The following is a 15,086-nucleotide window of genomic DNA, read 5'->3' as shown; positions in this document are numbered from 1 at the left end:
GGGCAGAAGAGACTCTGTCACTGACTGTTCATGAAGGTCCTGGCCCTGAAGTATTGCACCTTTTAATGTTACCCTTAATATGTCCATGTTCAAACAATCAGGACTTCTGAGGGACCTACTCAGTAATAGATTTTGTAAAATATACCCTTATTTGGCTAGCACTTAAATTGAAGTTACTTCCCATAAAATCCTTATTTTGATATAGGTTTATGCAATGAATTGTTCATCTTGTTTGACATCTTAGTAGATGAGAATTCCATAATATTGGTTATAATACTTTGTGTAGACGTTATACCTAACTGCTTTTTTGAACCCAGTACACTTCATTTTATGACTGGGAAAGTCTAAATAAATCAATTAACCTTCATGAATTTTAAATTTTTTATAGCAAGTATTTCTCTTCAGTCTTAATTTTTCCTATATTATAATTCATTTGAGTTTTCTTGCCTGGAAAGCAGTTCTTAACTCATCTGCAGTATTTTCCTTTTAAAAAAATGTATTACTTTTTTCCTGTCTTTTTCTTATTCTTATTTTAGCTTTATCTTATTCTATGTCTATAGTTACAGTTTTTCCCCATTTATCTGAATATTTTCAGAGTGTTCTTCATTTGACCTACTAAACAATGCTTCTTTTACTATTTTCTATTGCTTATCAATTAATGTATCTACAATTTATTCATCCTGATACAATATTTTTGAGTACTTGTTGATTGAGTCAGTATTTGTGAAAAGGAAGCCTAGAGTTTGGTAATTAGCTTTTCTGTGGAGGTAGTTTCTGAAGTAGAAACAAACACAAAACACCTGAAGTGCCTTTAGAGCCATGTAACTGAGGCAGCAATGTAAAGTCACAGCACAAAGAAACAGAGGTACTGAGGATATTTGAAAAGATGTCTCATGGAGCCGTTAGCACCTATCTTTGCCCTGTGACAGCTAGTCATTGCTGCTATTAGTATTTTTTGTTATGATAATCGTCCTCATTATTACATTCATTTCAAAGGTCATCAAATGGAGAACAGATGTATAGGGTTATTTTAAGTGGTGCTACATCTTGTAATTTATCAGTGGATATGTTGCTAAATGATGGTTCCCCAATAGCTCTCCTCGGGGAACATTACATTGGAGTGATCACATATGAATAAACTCAGAGTCACATTTATTGCTTTAGTAAATATGTGCATGGAAAATTATATTTTATAGCATAAATAAGCTTAAGGTTAGTTTATTACTAAGAAACTAGAGAAAATATACAGATTGACCTTTTTTGTGTGCTTACTTTGTATGTTTGTTTCTTCTATATGAATATTTTTAATATTGCCTTTAATTGTGGATGATTTTTGAAAAGACAGACTTTTTAAAAATACTTGCAAGTACTGAGGTTTATATATTTACATATTGATTCTGTAGTTCCTGGTAACATTTTTTTTTTTTTCCTGGTAACATTTTTCTAATCAGTTAACTACCTTGCTTAGAACATTTTTGCTAACACTCCAGAGTCAATTATAAAAAATATGACAGATACATGGTAAAAGGAAACTCAGACTCATCAAATTAGAAATGCTGAGAAAAAAAACCTCTACTCTGGCTTCTGAGAGGCTCTCTAGTCTCAGACAAGTCCCTGTCTAGGCATTCATATATTTGACTGTGACTTGTGGGAGGACCATTTTCACAAGAAATTTGCAAGGATAAATATGAAAATGAATACTGTTCTTTTTTTCTTAAATATATTTTAAGATACTGAAAAGTTATTTCTAAGAGGGCAGAAAAATTTATATTGTTCTTTCTTCTTCAAATAGGTTATGTGGGTATGCAATTTATGTCGAAAGCAACAAGAAATCTTAACCAAATCTGGAGCATGGTTCTTTGGAAGTGGCCCTCAGCAGACAAGTCAGGATGGAACCCTGAGTGATACAGCTACAGGTGCTGGCTCTGAGGTACCAAGAGAAAAGAAAGCACGACTCCAAGAGCGATCGCGGTCTCAGACACCCCTGAGCACAGCAGCTGCCTCCTCCCAGGACGCTGCTCCTCCCAGCGCACCGCCAGACAGGAGCAAAGGGGCTGAGCTCTCACAGCAAGCCTTGGGGCCTGAACAGAAGCAGGCTTCATCCAGGTCTAGAAGTGAACCTCCTAGAGAGAGGTAATAGTTCTTTCACCCTGTAAGCAAAAGGCAAGATTTTGCTAGGAGAGCAAAGCCGTTTTCAAGAATTTAACTCCTCAAGTAGTACTTCTCAGGCCCCACATGGAAAAACAACAGGCCTGAGGGGCGTTGTCTATCTCTAGAATGTATTCCTTAGGAGACCTTCGTTGAAAGCGTTTCTTTCATATCACGCACAGATGTAAACATGAACTAAGTCACCCAGCTGAGCTACCAACTTCCAATAAAGAACTCAGAAAAGCTCTTAGATCATGTTTCACCTATAAACCTAGCCCTTTAATTAAAAGTGTGCTCTGAGAGGATGTGATGGGGGAATCTGACCTATCAGAAAGTATGTGGACACATCAGAGAAGCCTTCTTTAAGGATATTTCTTTTATGCTGAGCTCTAAAGAGTGACTTTGGAATTAACCAGGAGAAGGGTAGGATGGGTGCTCCAGGTATCTGCATAGACACATGGCCTGAAGGAACAAGCCCAACGTGAGGGCCTCCTAAAGGACAGCTGCTGGCCACAGTGCAAGTAGCAGAGGGAATGTGGGGGGAGAGAAGGCTGGTGAGGTAGTGAAGGGACAGGTTACATTTTATAGCTTTTATTGTAGGCGAAAGGGAAGCCACTGAATATTTAAACAGGGATGAATATGATCAGATTATTTACTTTGATTCATTCATTCAAAAATGTATTCATGGGCAAACATGAAGCTATGCACTGGGAAAAATTGTTGACAAAGAAGACAGAGCCCTTATCTTCATGAGGCTCATGATTTTGGGGCCAGGACTTTTGTTAGCACCTAGACTGGGCTTATTGTTTTTGTATGTGTAACCATTACTTGGAGAAAGGAGGCTCCAAGGAAAGCTTTTGAACCCCTTTTCAAGCAAAGCCCATACAGTAAAAGATCAAGGACTTCAAAGTTAAATAGGTCTGGACTCACAATAGGCAGTAAAAACTCACTTGCAGGGTTGTGGCAGGTATTAAAAGAGAACATGTGTTCCCAAGCTGGCACATGGTAGGCTTTCAGTGAATGTAGCTATTATTCAAGCCAGTAGTCATTGTGTATTTACTACAGATAAACACTGTGCCAGGAACCAGAGGGTATAAAGATGATTAGAACATACATGGTCCCTTTTCTGACAAATCCTAGGGAAGAGACCACACACTATCCTAGGGAAGACAGACACCTAGGCAATTAACCAGGATGCTAATTGGATCAAAGCTAGGCAGTATGTATAGTATTTTGAGAGCCCTAGGATAGAGGAAGTGACTTCTGAATTAAGCTTTATAAGATACTCAGGAGTTGTGGGGGAGCTACACAGTGTATAAGAGGGCAGTACGAGAGAACGAGTGTAACTAAAGCTATTTGGAGAAAGGATAGAAAGGACACCAGAGATATCTCAGGGAAGGTAGAATTAATAGCATTTGGTGACAAATTGTTGTGGGAGAAGAAGAGACAAAAATACTGAAGCTGCAGTTTGGAACTGGTTGGAAGATGATATCTTTAAATAAGAGAATTTGGAGCTGTAAAGTTTCTAAAGAGAAAAGAGTTCTGTTTTTGACATATAGTGAAAAACTACAAAAATTTCAAGAACGAGGGCTGAATAGATACTTTTTGTTCTGACTTTTTAGTTAAAATTTGAAGAAGATTGATAGGGACAAATACCTTTACTAATGATATAAATTCATAGGAAAGCAATGAGGAATTGGGAGGTACAGGAGCAGGAAGAGAGGTGGCCGGTGTAAAGAGCTGGGCAACTTCAGGGAGAAGTAAGATTGAAAGAGACACTCTGTTTATTTGTTTTAAATTACTGAAGAATTCTTGATCGTATTTTGTACTGTCAAGGAGTTAGAAAATTAAAGGCAGGGATGAGAAAAAGTATAATTAGTAGAGCAAAGAATCAGAGACACCGGAGAACTCCTTCCATTTGCATGACACTCTACCCTTTCATAAAACATCTTCACAGATGGTGTCTCTAAACCTCACAGGAACCCTGCAAGGTAAGTATTTTTCAGCATTTCAAGAAAAGTAAATTGATTCAATGTAAACTTCTAACAAGAGCAACTATGCTTCAATGAGCTGCTAAATAGTACAAGCATCACACTCTTATGAAAACTATATTTGCTAATAATTAATATGTGTTCCCATTAGATCCCTTACCTTGTAAAATTCCAACGCCCTTACAGTTCCACCTTCAGATCCAAATCCCTATAACTAATTATTGTAACTGAAATGATTTAAGACTGGAATGAGAAGAAAACATGTTTTTTATGTCTAGTCTTTATAAATTGCTCTCCCTGACGTTCCTTTGTATATCATAGAAAGAAGACCCCAGGGCTTTCCGAGCAGAATGGCAAAGGAGCCCTGAAGAGCGAGCGGAAACGCGTGCCAAAGACCTCAGCGCAGCCCGTGGAGGGGGCCGTCGAAGAACGGGAGCGCAAAGAAAGGCGGGAAAGCCGAAGGCTTGAGAAAGGGCGATCACAGGATTACCCAGACACGCCGGAAAAACGGGACGAGGGCAAAGCGGCGGATGAGGAAAAGCAAAGAAAAGAGGAGGACTATCAGACCAGGTACCGCAGCGACCCGAACCTGGCTCGGTACCCGGTGAAACCGCCGCCTGAGGAGCAGCAGATGCGCATGCACGCCCGGGTGTCCCGCGCCAGGCACGAGCGGCGCCACAGCGACGTGGCGCTCCCGCGCACCGAGGCGGGCGCGGCGCTGCCGGAGGGCAAGGCCGGCAAACGCGCGCCGGCGGCGGCCAGGGCCTCGCCGCCGGACTCGCCGCGGGCTTACTCGGCTGAGAGGACTGCTGAGACCAGGGCGCCGGGCGCCAAGCAGCTAACGAACCACAGCCCGCCGGCGCCCAGACATGGGCCGGTTCCCGCTGAAGCCCCGGAGCTCAAAGCCCAGGAGCCCCTCAGGAAGCAGAGCCGCCTGGACCCCAGCTCGGCGGTCCTCATGCGGAAGGCCAAGCGCGAGAAGGTGGAGACCATGCTGCGGAACGACTCTCTGAGCTCAGACCAGTCGGAGTCGGTGCGGCCGTCCCCGCCCAAGCCGCACCGGTCTAAGAGGGGCGGCAAGAAGCGGCAGATGTCGGTGAGCAGCTCTGAGGAGGAGGGCGTGTCGACGCCCGAGTACACCAGCTGCGAGGACGTGGAGCTAGAGAGCGAGAGCGTTAGCGAGAAAGGTAAGGGGGCGGCGCTGGCTGTGCGGGGACTTCAGCCAGGTGCAGAGGCGCGGGCAGAGGTGCAGGTGCTAGGCGAGTTGCTGGGTTCAGCATTGAGGCTGGGAATGCTCACAGATGAGACAGCGTTACCGCCAGTGGAAGGTCTTATTTTTATTAATTTAATTTGTTGATTGATTTGTGGGATTTTAAAACACAACAAGCTCCAGGTTTAGGCTACAAAAGTTCTTGGTGATTTTGCGTCCTGTCATTCTGGTAAATTTGGTATGCAGTCTAATATTTTTAAGATATTATTTTAGAGTGGATTTATGATTCTGTGAAAAACAATTTGTTTGCTAGAAAATGAAAATTATGCCTTATAAAGGAAGTAGACATTTAAAAAACACATCAGTTATGTAATATTCCAGTTGCAAAGGTAGGTTTTTTTTTTCAAACTTCAAATTAATCTTTCTCACAATTTGTGAACAGATTACAGTTTATTCTTGAACAATACCGATTTGAACTGCATGAGTCCATTTATATGTGGATGTTTTTTCAATAAATATACTGAATTTTTTTTTGAGAATTGCAGCAATTTTAAATACTTGTGGACGAACCGGGTAGCCTGGAAATATTTTAAGAAAATAAGAAAAAGTTAGGTATGTCATGAATACATACCATATATATAGATACTAGTCTGTTTTATCATTTGCTACCATAAAATGTACATGAATCCATTATAAAAAGTTAAAAAGAAAAACACACACTTATAGACTGTACATGGCGCCATTTGCAGTGGGAAGAAATGTAAATATGTAAACATGCGGTATTAAATCATAGCTGCATGAAATTAACTCTAGTGCATACTGTATTACTGTAATAATTTCCTTAGCCTCTTCCAGTGATTTTAGTGTTGCGAGCACCACTTTAAAATGCCCTGTGATGCTTATCATCTCCCTTTGAGCAGCTTCTTTCTCCAGTAAATTGCGTGGTATCTTGTGGTTCTCACGTATTTTTTGTGATGTTTAGTGCGAAACCATTAACTTTGAATAATACCATAAGACCCATACAGAATGTCATTAGTGACACTAGAAGTTCTCCCAAGAAGCAACGTCATGACATTACAAGAAAAAGTTAAATTGCTTGATGTGTACCGCAGATTGAGGTCTGCAGCTGCAGTTGCCCACCATTTCAAGATAAATTCAACCAGTGTAAGGACCATTGTTGAAAAAGAAATTTGTGACGCTGTTGCTGCAGCTAGGTCAGCAGGAGCAAAACCCTTGCACTTTTTGTAAAAAACTGTTATCTTGCCTTAAAAATGCAGCTTTTATGTGGGTGCAGGGTTGCTATAAAAATGTATATCTATAGAATCTAATATTAAGAAAAAGCGAAGTCATTATATAACAAAGCAGAAGGATAGTCAAGGACCTAAAGCTAGAGAATTTAATGCCGGAAAAGGATGGCTTGATCATTTAAGGAAGAGGTTTGGCTTTTAAAAAATGTCAAAAGTAGAAGCAGCTTCTGTGGACCAGCAGAGATGAGTTCCAGATGCCATTAAGAAAATTATTGAGGAGAAAGGATATGTGCCTGAACCGGTTTTTAATGCAAGGTGCTTTATTCTGAAACAAACAAAAAAAAGGTGCCAAAAAGGACATTTAGTAGTAAGGAAGAGAAGCAAGCACTAGTATTTAAGGCAGGAAGGGTTAGGCTAGCTCTACTGTTTTGTGCAAATGCAGTAAGGGCTGCCTCTATGTATAAAGCTGTTAACCCCCTGAGTGTTGAAGGAAAAAAATACACAATAACTGCCAGCCTTTTGGTTGTACAAGAAGGCCTAGACAAGAGTTATTTTCCTGGACTAGATACATGGATGTCTTGTCCCTGAAGTCAGGAAGTACATTGCTAGTAACGGACTGTCTTTTAAAGTTCTTTTTATATTGAACAATGTCCCTAGCTACCCAGAACCCCATGAGTTCAACACGAAAGGTGTTGAAGTGGTCTACTTGACTTCAAACACAAAGATTCCAGTTTGGCTTCTGGACCTTAAAGGCTCATTTCACATTGTACTGTATGGACAAGACTGTAACGCTATGGAAGAGAACCCCGATAAATAGAATATCATGAAAATCTGGAAGGATTACACCATTGAAGATGCCATCATTGTTATAGAAAAAAACATGAAAGCCATCAAAGCCATCAGACCCAAAACAATTCATTCCTTCTAGAGAAAACTATCAGATGTTGTGCATGACTTTACAGGCAAATCAAGGAAATCATGAAAGAGATTGTGGATATGATGAAAAAAGAAAGGTGTAGGGTGAAAATTTTCTAAATATAGATTTCAGAGTTAATAGACACCACACCAGAGGGATTAACAGAAGATAACTTAATGGATGAGTGCTTCTTAACCAATGACAGACAGTGAGGAAGAAGATGTAAAAGAAGCAGTGCCAGAAAACAGATTGACATTAGACAGTCTGGTAGAGGGTTCTTGTTGTTCAAGACTCCTTTTGACTTCTTTTACCACATGGATCCTTCTGTGATAGAGACAATGACACTAAAGCACATGGTGGAAAAAGGATTGGTACCATACAGAAACATTTTTAGAGAAACAAAAAAGGAAAAATGTCAGACAGAAATTACTATGCATTTCCATAAAGTTACACCAGGTGTGCCTGCCTCTTCTGCTTCCCCTCCCATCTCCTCCACCTCTTTTGCCTCTGACATCCAGAGACAGCAAGGCTCTTTTTCCTTCTCCTCCTCAATGTGAAGACAACGAGGATGAAGACCTTTAGGATGAAGACATTTTTGATGATCCACTTCTACGTAATGACTAATAAATATATTTTCTCTTCTTTATGATTTCCTTAATAACTTTTCTATTGCTTACTTTATTGTGAGAATAGAGTATATGATACATATAACATACAACATTTGTGTTGATTGACTGTTTATGCTATCAGTAAACAGTAGGTTCCTGTCAACAGTAGGCTATTAGGAGTTAAGGTTTTCTGGAGTCAAAAGTTATACTCAGATTTCTGACTACTTGGTGGTCAACCTTAACCCCTGTGTTATTCAAGCATCAACTGTACTTCACAAGTATTGTATCAAGCAAGGTGTTATGTATGGTGTTTTGGGTAGTAACTTTGAGGTAAAAAGTTCATACTCCAAAAGTTGTGGGAATATTGTGTGATGGGCTGAATTTTCACTATATAATACTGTAGCCCCATGTAGCTATTTAAATTAAATAAAATGAACTTAAAACTCCCCTTCTTCTGAAGAAGTAGCCAAAAAGCCTGGTGCTCGAGAAGATTATCACAAAAAGGTCCATTAGATAGTGCTTATATAGAAAATGTTTCAATGTAATATTAAAATTATGTGCTTATTTTGAAGATTCTCCTCATTTTGCTTCTGTTCACTCAGATTTAAGGTGGCCACAGTCCTAAATTTAATGGTGCTGGTCATCATCCTTGTAGAAGTGTTGGAGTCCATTAGTGTTTCTTAATGTTTTTGTATTTAGAGGGACTGTTTGCAGTTTTTGGCTTTCTTTGTAATTGCCAAATTGCATAATAAATTATATACAAAATATTATAATTTAAGAATTACTTCGCTTCCTCATTCTATGTCCGAACTGCATGTATATGGCCCCCCCCACATATATATGTCTGTACAATCTCATACTATCTGTAGGAACAATTAAGAAAACTCATTCTGGCCGGGCGCAGTGGCTCTTGCCTATAATTCCAGCACTTTGGGAGGCCGAGGTGGGTGAATTGCCTGAGCTCAGGAGTTCGAGACCAGCCTGGGCAACATGGTGAAACCCCATCTCTACTAAAATACAAAAAATTAGCTGGGTGTGGTGGCGTGCACCTGTAGGCTACTTGAGAGGCTGACACAGGAGAATTGCCTGAACTCGTGAGCTGGAGGTTGCGGTGAGCCAAGATTGTACCACTGCATTCCAGCCTGGGCGATAGAGCGAGACTCCGTCAAGAAGGAAAGAGAGAAGGAGAGGAAGAGAGGAAGGAAGGAAGAGAGGAAGGAAGGAAGGAAGAGAGGAAGGAAGGAAGGAAGGAAGGAAGGAAGGAAGGAAGGAAGGAAGGAAGGGAGGAATGAAGGAAGGAAGGGAGGAAAGAAGGAAGGACAGAGGAAGGAACGGAGGGCTCATTCTGTTATTATTGCTGCAACCCAACTTAAAGTAGTATCTTTGGAATGTAATGTATGTATATGGGATCAGTCAGCTCACCTTCCAATGACTTCTCTTTATAAGTTGCATATTATTTATGGGCTTCTAAAAAGTCAGATGGTGGGTAGACTCTCTTGACTGTCTTTTGTGCCTTAATATTGTTTTATGAACACATATTTTTCCCTGAAGTAATAAAGTAGGTATTAAATAGAAATGTAGATATACTTAATTTGCATCCAGATATCCTTTTTTTTTTTTTTTTTTTTTTTTTGAGACAGAGTCTCGCTCTGTCACCACGCTGCAGTGCAGTGATGTGATCTTGGCTCACTGCAACCTCTGCCTCCCTGCAACCTCCGCTTCCTGAGTTCAAGTGATTCTACTGCCTCTGCCACCCTAGTAGCTGGGACTATAGGTGCGCACCACCATACCCAGCTAATTTATGTATTTTTAGTAGAGACAGGATTTCACCATGTTGGTCAGGATGGTCTTGATCTCCTGATCTCGTGATCCGCCCACCTCAGCCTCCCAAAGTGCTGGGATTACAGGTGGGAGCCATTGCGCCTGGCCCAGAAATCTCTTGATGGAGATTGATATGTGTATTAGGGTTCTCTAGAGGGACATAGCTACAGGATAGATGTATATATAAAGGGGAGTTTATTAGGGAGTATTGACTCACACGGTCACAAGGTGAGGTCCCACCATAGGCTGTCTGCAAGCTGAAGAGCAAGGAAGCCAGTCTGAGTCCCAAAGCTGAAGAACTTGGAGTCTGATGTTGGAGGGCAGGAAACATCCCACACAGATGGAAGGCTGAAAGACTAAGCCAGTCTAGCCTTTTCATGTTCTTCTACCTGCTTTTATTCTGACCATGCTGGGAACTGATGAGATTGTTCCTGTCCAGATTGAGTATGGGTTGGCCTTTCCCAGTCCACTGACTCAAATGTTAATCTCCTTTGGCAATACCCTCACAGACAACCCAGGAATAATACTTTGCATCCTTCAGTCCAATCAAGTTGACACTCGATATTAACCATCACAAGTCCACCCTTGTCAACTTGAACCCATACACATCTCCTGAAATCATATGTAATCTTCAAATAAAGACAATAATAAGGTCATAATTATGCCGAACATAATACAACTATCCTTTGTACAACCAGAAAGTACCAATCCCCAACCCAAATGCTGTTACATAAAGTTAACAACACTGAAGTGCTAATATGAAGTCAATAAATCTTATGTCACATGATAAAGGAAAAAGGAAATAAGATGAAGATATTTTCTTAGGACAAGTGTATACTTGCAGAAATACGTTCTTAACAAAATAAGAAATACTCATGACAATTACAGTTCTCATTTCTGCACCTGGTCACATGGCCATAGCTAGAATTGATGACTACCTTCTTCTACTACCTATTCTTTATTTCCTTTGCCTTCTGCAAGCACCTCAGCAGTTTGTGGTTTTTTACCTGGTAGAGTCACCCAAACCTTCATTTCTGAGGGTCTGGGCCATTTGTAATCCTGCTTGGATTGGGCTGTTGTAGTTTTCCATTTATCTCAATCACAGGGCATGGTAACACTAAGAGACACCCTAAGGGATCTCCTGTATTCCATGCGTACTCTTTCTTACCTCCATTATGGAGTAGTAGACTGATTTCATCCTGATAGTCTGGGTCATTCAGCGAAGCCAACAGGGCAATTCCCTTCTTGGCCTGTTGACTTAAAGGTAGCAGTGGCCAGGTGGCAATATTAACTTACAGTTTAATGGAATCGTTGTGTCTCCTGGTGACAGGTTCCTTCCTCTGGAACTAAGACCTTTAGACCAGCAGAACATAATGTTGTGGGAACAGGAAGCAAAAATTTTGCTAGTGGGTCTCTAGGGATGATGGTGAGTTGTGCCACTTCCACTTCTACCTCTTGATTCCTGGACCTGTGAATCCTGGCTAAGGGAGAAACAGTACCATATATTGGACGCTGATTCAGAGCATACACAGCCCTCTGGAGAACTTTGCCCCAGCCCTGCAAAGTATTATCACCTACTTGGTGTTGTCATTGCGACTTCAAAAGGCCATTCCACTGTTCTATCAATCCAGCTGCTTCAGGATGATGGGGAACATGGTAAGACCAGTGAATTTCATGAGCATGAGCCCACTGCTGCACTTCTTTAGCCATAAAGTGAGTACCTTCATCAGAGGCAATGTTGTGTGGAATACCATGATGGTAGATAAGGCATTCCATGAGTCCATGGATGGTAGTCTTGGCAGAAGCATTGCATACAGGATAGGCAAACTCATATTTGGAGTAAGTGTCTGTTCCAGTGAGGACAAACCACTGCCCTTTCCATGATGGAAGAGGTCGAGTATAATCAACCTGCCACCAAGTAGCTGGCTGATCACCCCAAGGAATGGTGCCATATTAAGGGCTCAGTGTTGGTCTCTGCTGTTGGCAAATTGGGCACTCAGCAGTGGCCATAGCCAGGTCAGCCTTGGTGAGTGGAAGTCCATGTTGCTGAGCCCATGCGTAACCTCCATTCCTGCCACTGTGGCCACTGTGTTCGTGGGCCCATTGGGCGATGACAGAGGTGGCTGGGGAAGGAGGCTGAGTGTTGTCCACAGAACGAGTCATCCTATCCACTTGATTATTAAAATCCTTCTCTGTGGAGGTCACCTGTTGGTGAACACTCATGTGGGATACAAATATCTTCAGTTTTTGACCACTCAGAGAGGTCCATCCACATACCTCTTCCCCAAATTTCTTTGTCACCAATTTTCCAGTCATGCTTCTTCCAAGTCCCTGACCATCCAGCCAAACCATTGGCCATAGCCTGTGAATCAGTATGTAATCACACATCTGGCCATTTCTCCTTCATGCAAAGTGTACAACCAGGTACACTGGTCGAAGTTCTGCCCACTGGGAAGATTTCCCTTCACTGCTGTCCTTCAGGGATGTCCTAGAAAGGGGGTGTAGTGGGCTGGGGATGCTGGCTCATGCCTGTAATCCCAGCACTTTGGGAGGCTGAGGTGGGCGGATCACCTGAGGTCAACAATTCGAGACCAGCCTGACCAACATGGAGAAACCCCATCTCTACTAAAAATACAAAATTAGCCAGGCATATTGGTGCATGCCTGTAATTCCAGCTACTTGGGAGGCTGAGGCAGGAGGATCATTTGAACCCAGGAGGCAGAGGTTGCCGTGAGCTGAGATCGCGCCATTGCACTCCAGCCTTGGCAACAAGAGTAAAACTCTATCTCAAAAAAAAAAAAAAAAAAAAAGAAAGGGGCTGTAGGGGCTGTAGTGCTGGAGCTGTCCGCCTTCAGGTGGTTCCTGCATATGGTGCAGAACCATCTGTGAACCAGGCTCTAGTCTCCTCTTCCTCTGTCAACTGATTGTAGGAAACTCCCGATGAGACCGTAGGTACATGCTGTGGGAGAGAAGGCAGGGTGGCAGGAGTGGAGATGATGGGCATTTGAGCCACTTCCTCATGTAACTTACTTGTGCCTCAGGACCTGCTTGAGCCTGATCACATATATACGATTTCCATTTGATGATGGAATGCTGCTGTGCACACCCCAGTTTATGGCTAGATGGGTCAGAAAGTACCCATTTCATGATAGGCAGTTCAGGTTGTGTGGTGACTTGACCCATGGTCAAACATTCAGTTTCCAGTAAAGCCCAGGAACAGGCCAAGAGCTGTCTCTCAAAAGGAGCATAGTTATCTGCAGAAGACAACAGGGCTTTGCTCCAAAATCCTAGAAGCTTCTGCTGTGATTCACCTATGGGTGCCTGCCAAAGGCTCCAAACAGCATCTGTATCTGTCACTAACACCTCAGACACCATTGGATCTGCTGGGTCATATGAACCAAGTGACAGAGCAGCTTGCATAGCAGCCTGGACCTATTGTACAGTCTTCTCCTATTCTCGACCCCACTCAAAACTAGCAGCCTTTTGGATCACCTGATAGATGGGCCAGAGTAACACACCCAAGTGAAGAATGTGTTGCCTCCAAAATCCAAATAGGCCCACTAGGTGTTATGCTTCTTTCTTGGTTGCAGAAGGTTGCCAAATGCAGCAACTTATCCTTTACCTTCTTTAGAGGGAATATCTTGACAAGCCCCACACCACAGGACCCCTAGAAATTTTACTGAGGTAGAAGGTCCCTCAATTTTAGTCGAATTTATTTCCCATCCTCTGGCATACAAATGTTTCATCAATAAGTCCAGTGTGTTTGCTACTTCATGCTCACAGGATCCAATCAGCATAATGTCATCAATGTAATGGACCAATGTGATACCTTGTAGAAGGGAAAAGCAATCAAGCTCTCTCAGAACAAGATTATGACACAAAGCCAGAGAGTTGATATACCCCTGAGGTAGAACAGTAAAGGTATATTGCTGGCCTTGCCAGCTGAAGGCAAATTGCTTTTGATGGGCCTTATGGACAAGAATAGAGAAAAAGGCATTTGCCAAATCAATGGCTGCATACCAAGTACCAGGAGATGTGTTAATTTGCTCAAGCAATGAAACCACATCTGGTATAGCAGCTGCAATTGGAGTCACCACAACTTGGTTAAGCTTATGATAATTCACTGTCATTCTCCAAGATCCATCTGTCTTCTGCAGAGACCAAATAGGAGAGTTGAACGGCAATGTGGTGGGCGTCACCACCCCTGCATCTTTCAAGTACTCGATGATGGCACTAATCTCTTCAGTCACTCCAGGGATGCGATATTGTTTTTGATTTACTATTTTTCTAGGTAGAGGCAGCTCTACTGGCTTTCATTTGGCCTTTCCCACCATAATAGCCCTCACCCTACCAGTCAGGGAGCCAACGTGGGGGTTCTGCCAGCTGTTAAGTACGTCTGTGCCAATTATGCATTCTGGTACTGGGGAAATGGCCACAGGATGTGTCCGGGGACCCACTGGACCCACTGTAAGTTGGATCTGAGTTAAAACTCCATTAATTACCTGACCTCCATAAACCCCTACTTAAACTGGAGGACCACAGTGACGTGCTGTGTTCCCTGGAATCAATGTCAGCTCAGAGCCAGTGTCTAGTAGTTCCTGAAATGTCTGGTCATTTTTTCCTTTCTCCAATGCACAGTTACCCTAGTAAAAGGCTGGAGGTCTCCTTGAGGAGGGATGGGAGAAAGAGTAACAGCATAAATTGTCGATAGTGTAGTGGGGTCCTTTCTCAAGAGCACCCAGCTTTCCCTTCATTCAATGGGTGCTGGGTCTGTAAACTGTCTCAGGTCTGGAAATTGATTGAGGGGCCGTGATTCTCTGTTTTAATAGTTCAAATTAGTCTTTTGTCCACTCAACCTGGAAGTCTTCTGCTTATATAAATTAAGAATGCAGTAGGCGTCCTACCAATTTCACTTCTAGGAACACTGTGATTAATTTGCCAACGCCAGAGCTCTAAGTGAGTCAGGCTATTCCGATTGCTGCTTTGCCTCTGCTGTCCATTATGGTAGCTATGCCCACCTTGCCTTTGACGGTTGAGTGCTGCCCTTGGCTCCTGCCACCTTAGTATCTAATTATTCCAGTTGCACAGATGGAGGGCTGAAAGGCTAAGCCAGTCTAGTCTTTTCATGTTCTTCTACCTGCTTTT

General features: G+C 42.2%; 1 protein-coding gene across 19 annotated transcripts in view; it reads left to right on the top strand.

The window, feature by feature from the left end:
- The window catches only part of RIMS1 (regulating synaptic membrane exocytosis 1), a 531,588-nt gene that overhangs the window by 299,694 nt on the left and 216,808 nt on the right, over positions 1–15,086 (top strand). For all 19 annotated transcript variants that reach the window (XM_055256418.2, XM_063630499.1, XM_063630408.1 and 16 more), the window contains 2 exons: positions 1,793–2,133; positions 4,461–5,326. In XM_055256418.2, the coding sequence (XP_055112393.1) occupies positions 1,793–2,133; positions 4,461–5,326 (1,207 nt within the window). The remainder of the gene's footprint in view (positions 1–1,792; positions 2,134–4,460; positions 5,327–15,086) is intronic.

The sequence above is a fragment of the Symphalangus syndactylus genome, chromosome 2 (assembly GCF_028878055.3).
Source record: "Symphalangus syndactylus isolate Jambi chromosome 2, NHGRI_mSymSyn1-v2.1_pri, whole genome shotgun sequence".
In the NCBI taxonomy this organism is placed as follows: domain Eukaryota; kingdom Metazoa; phylum Chordata; class Mammalia; order Primates; family Hylobatidae; genus Symphalangus; species Symphalangus syndactylus.
Note: the sequence above shows the minus strand (reverse complement) of the source record. Positions and strands in the feature narration are given on the sequence as shown.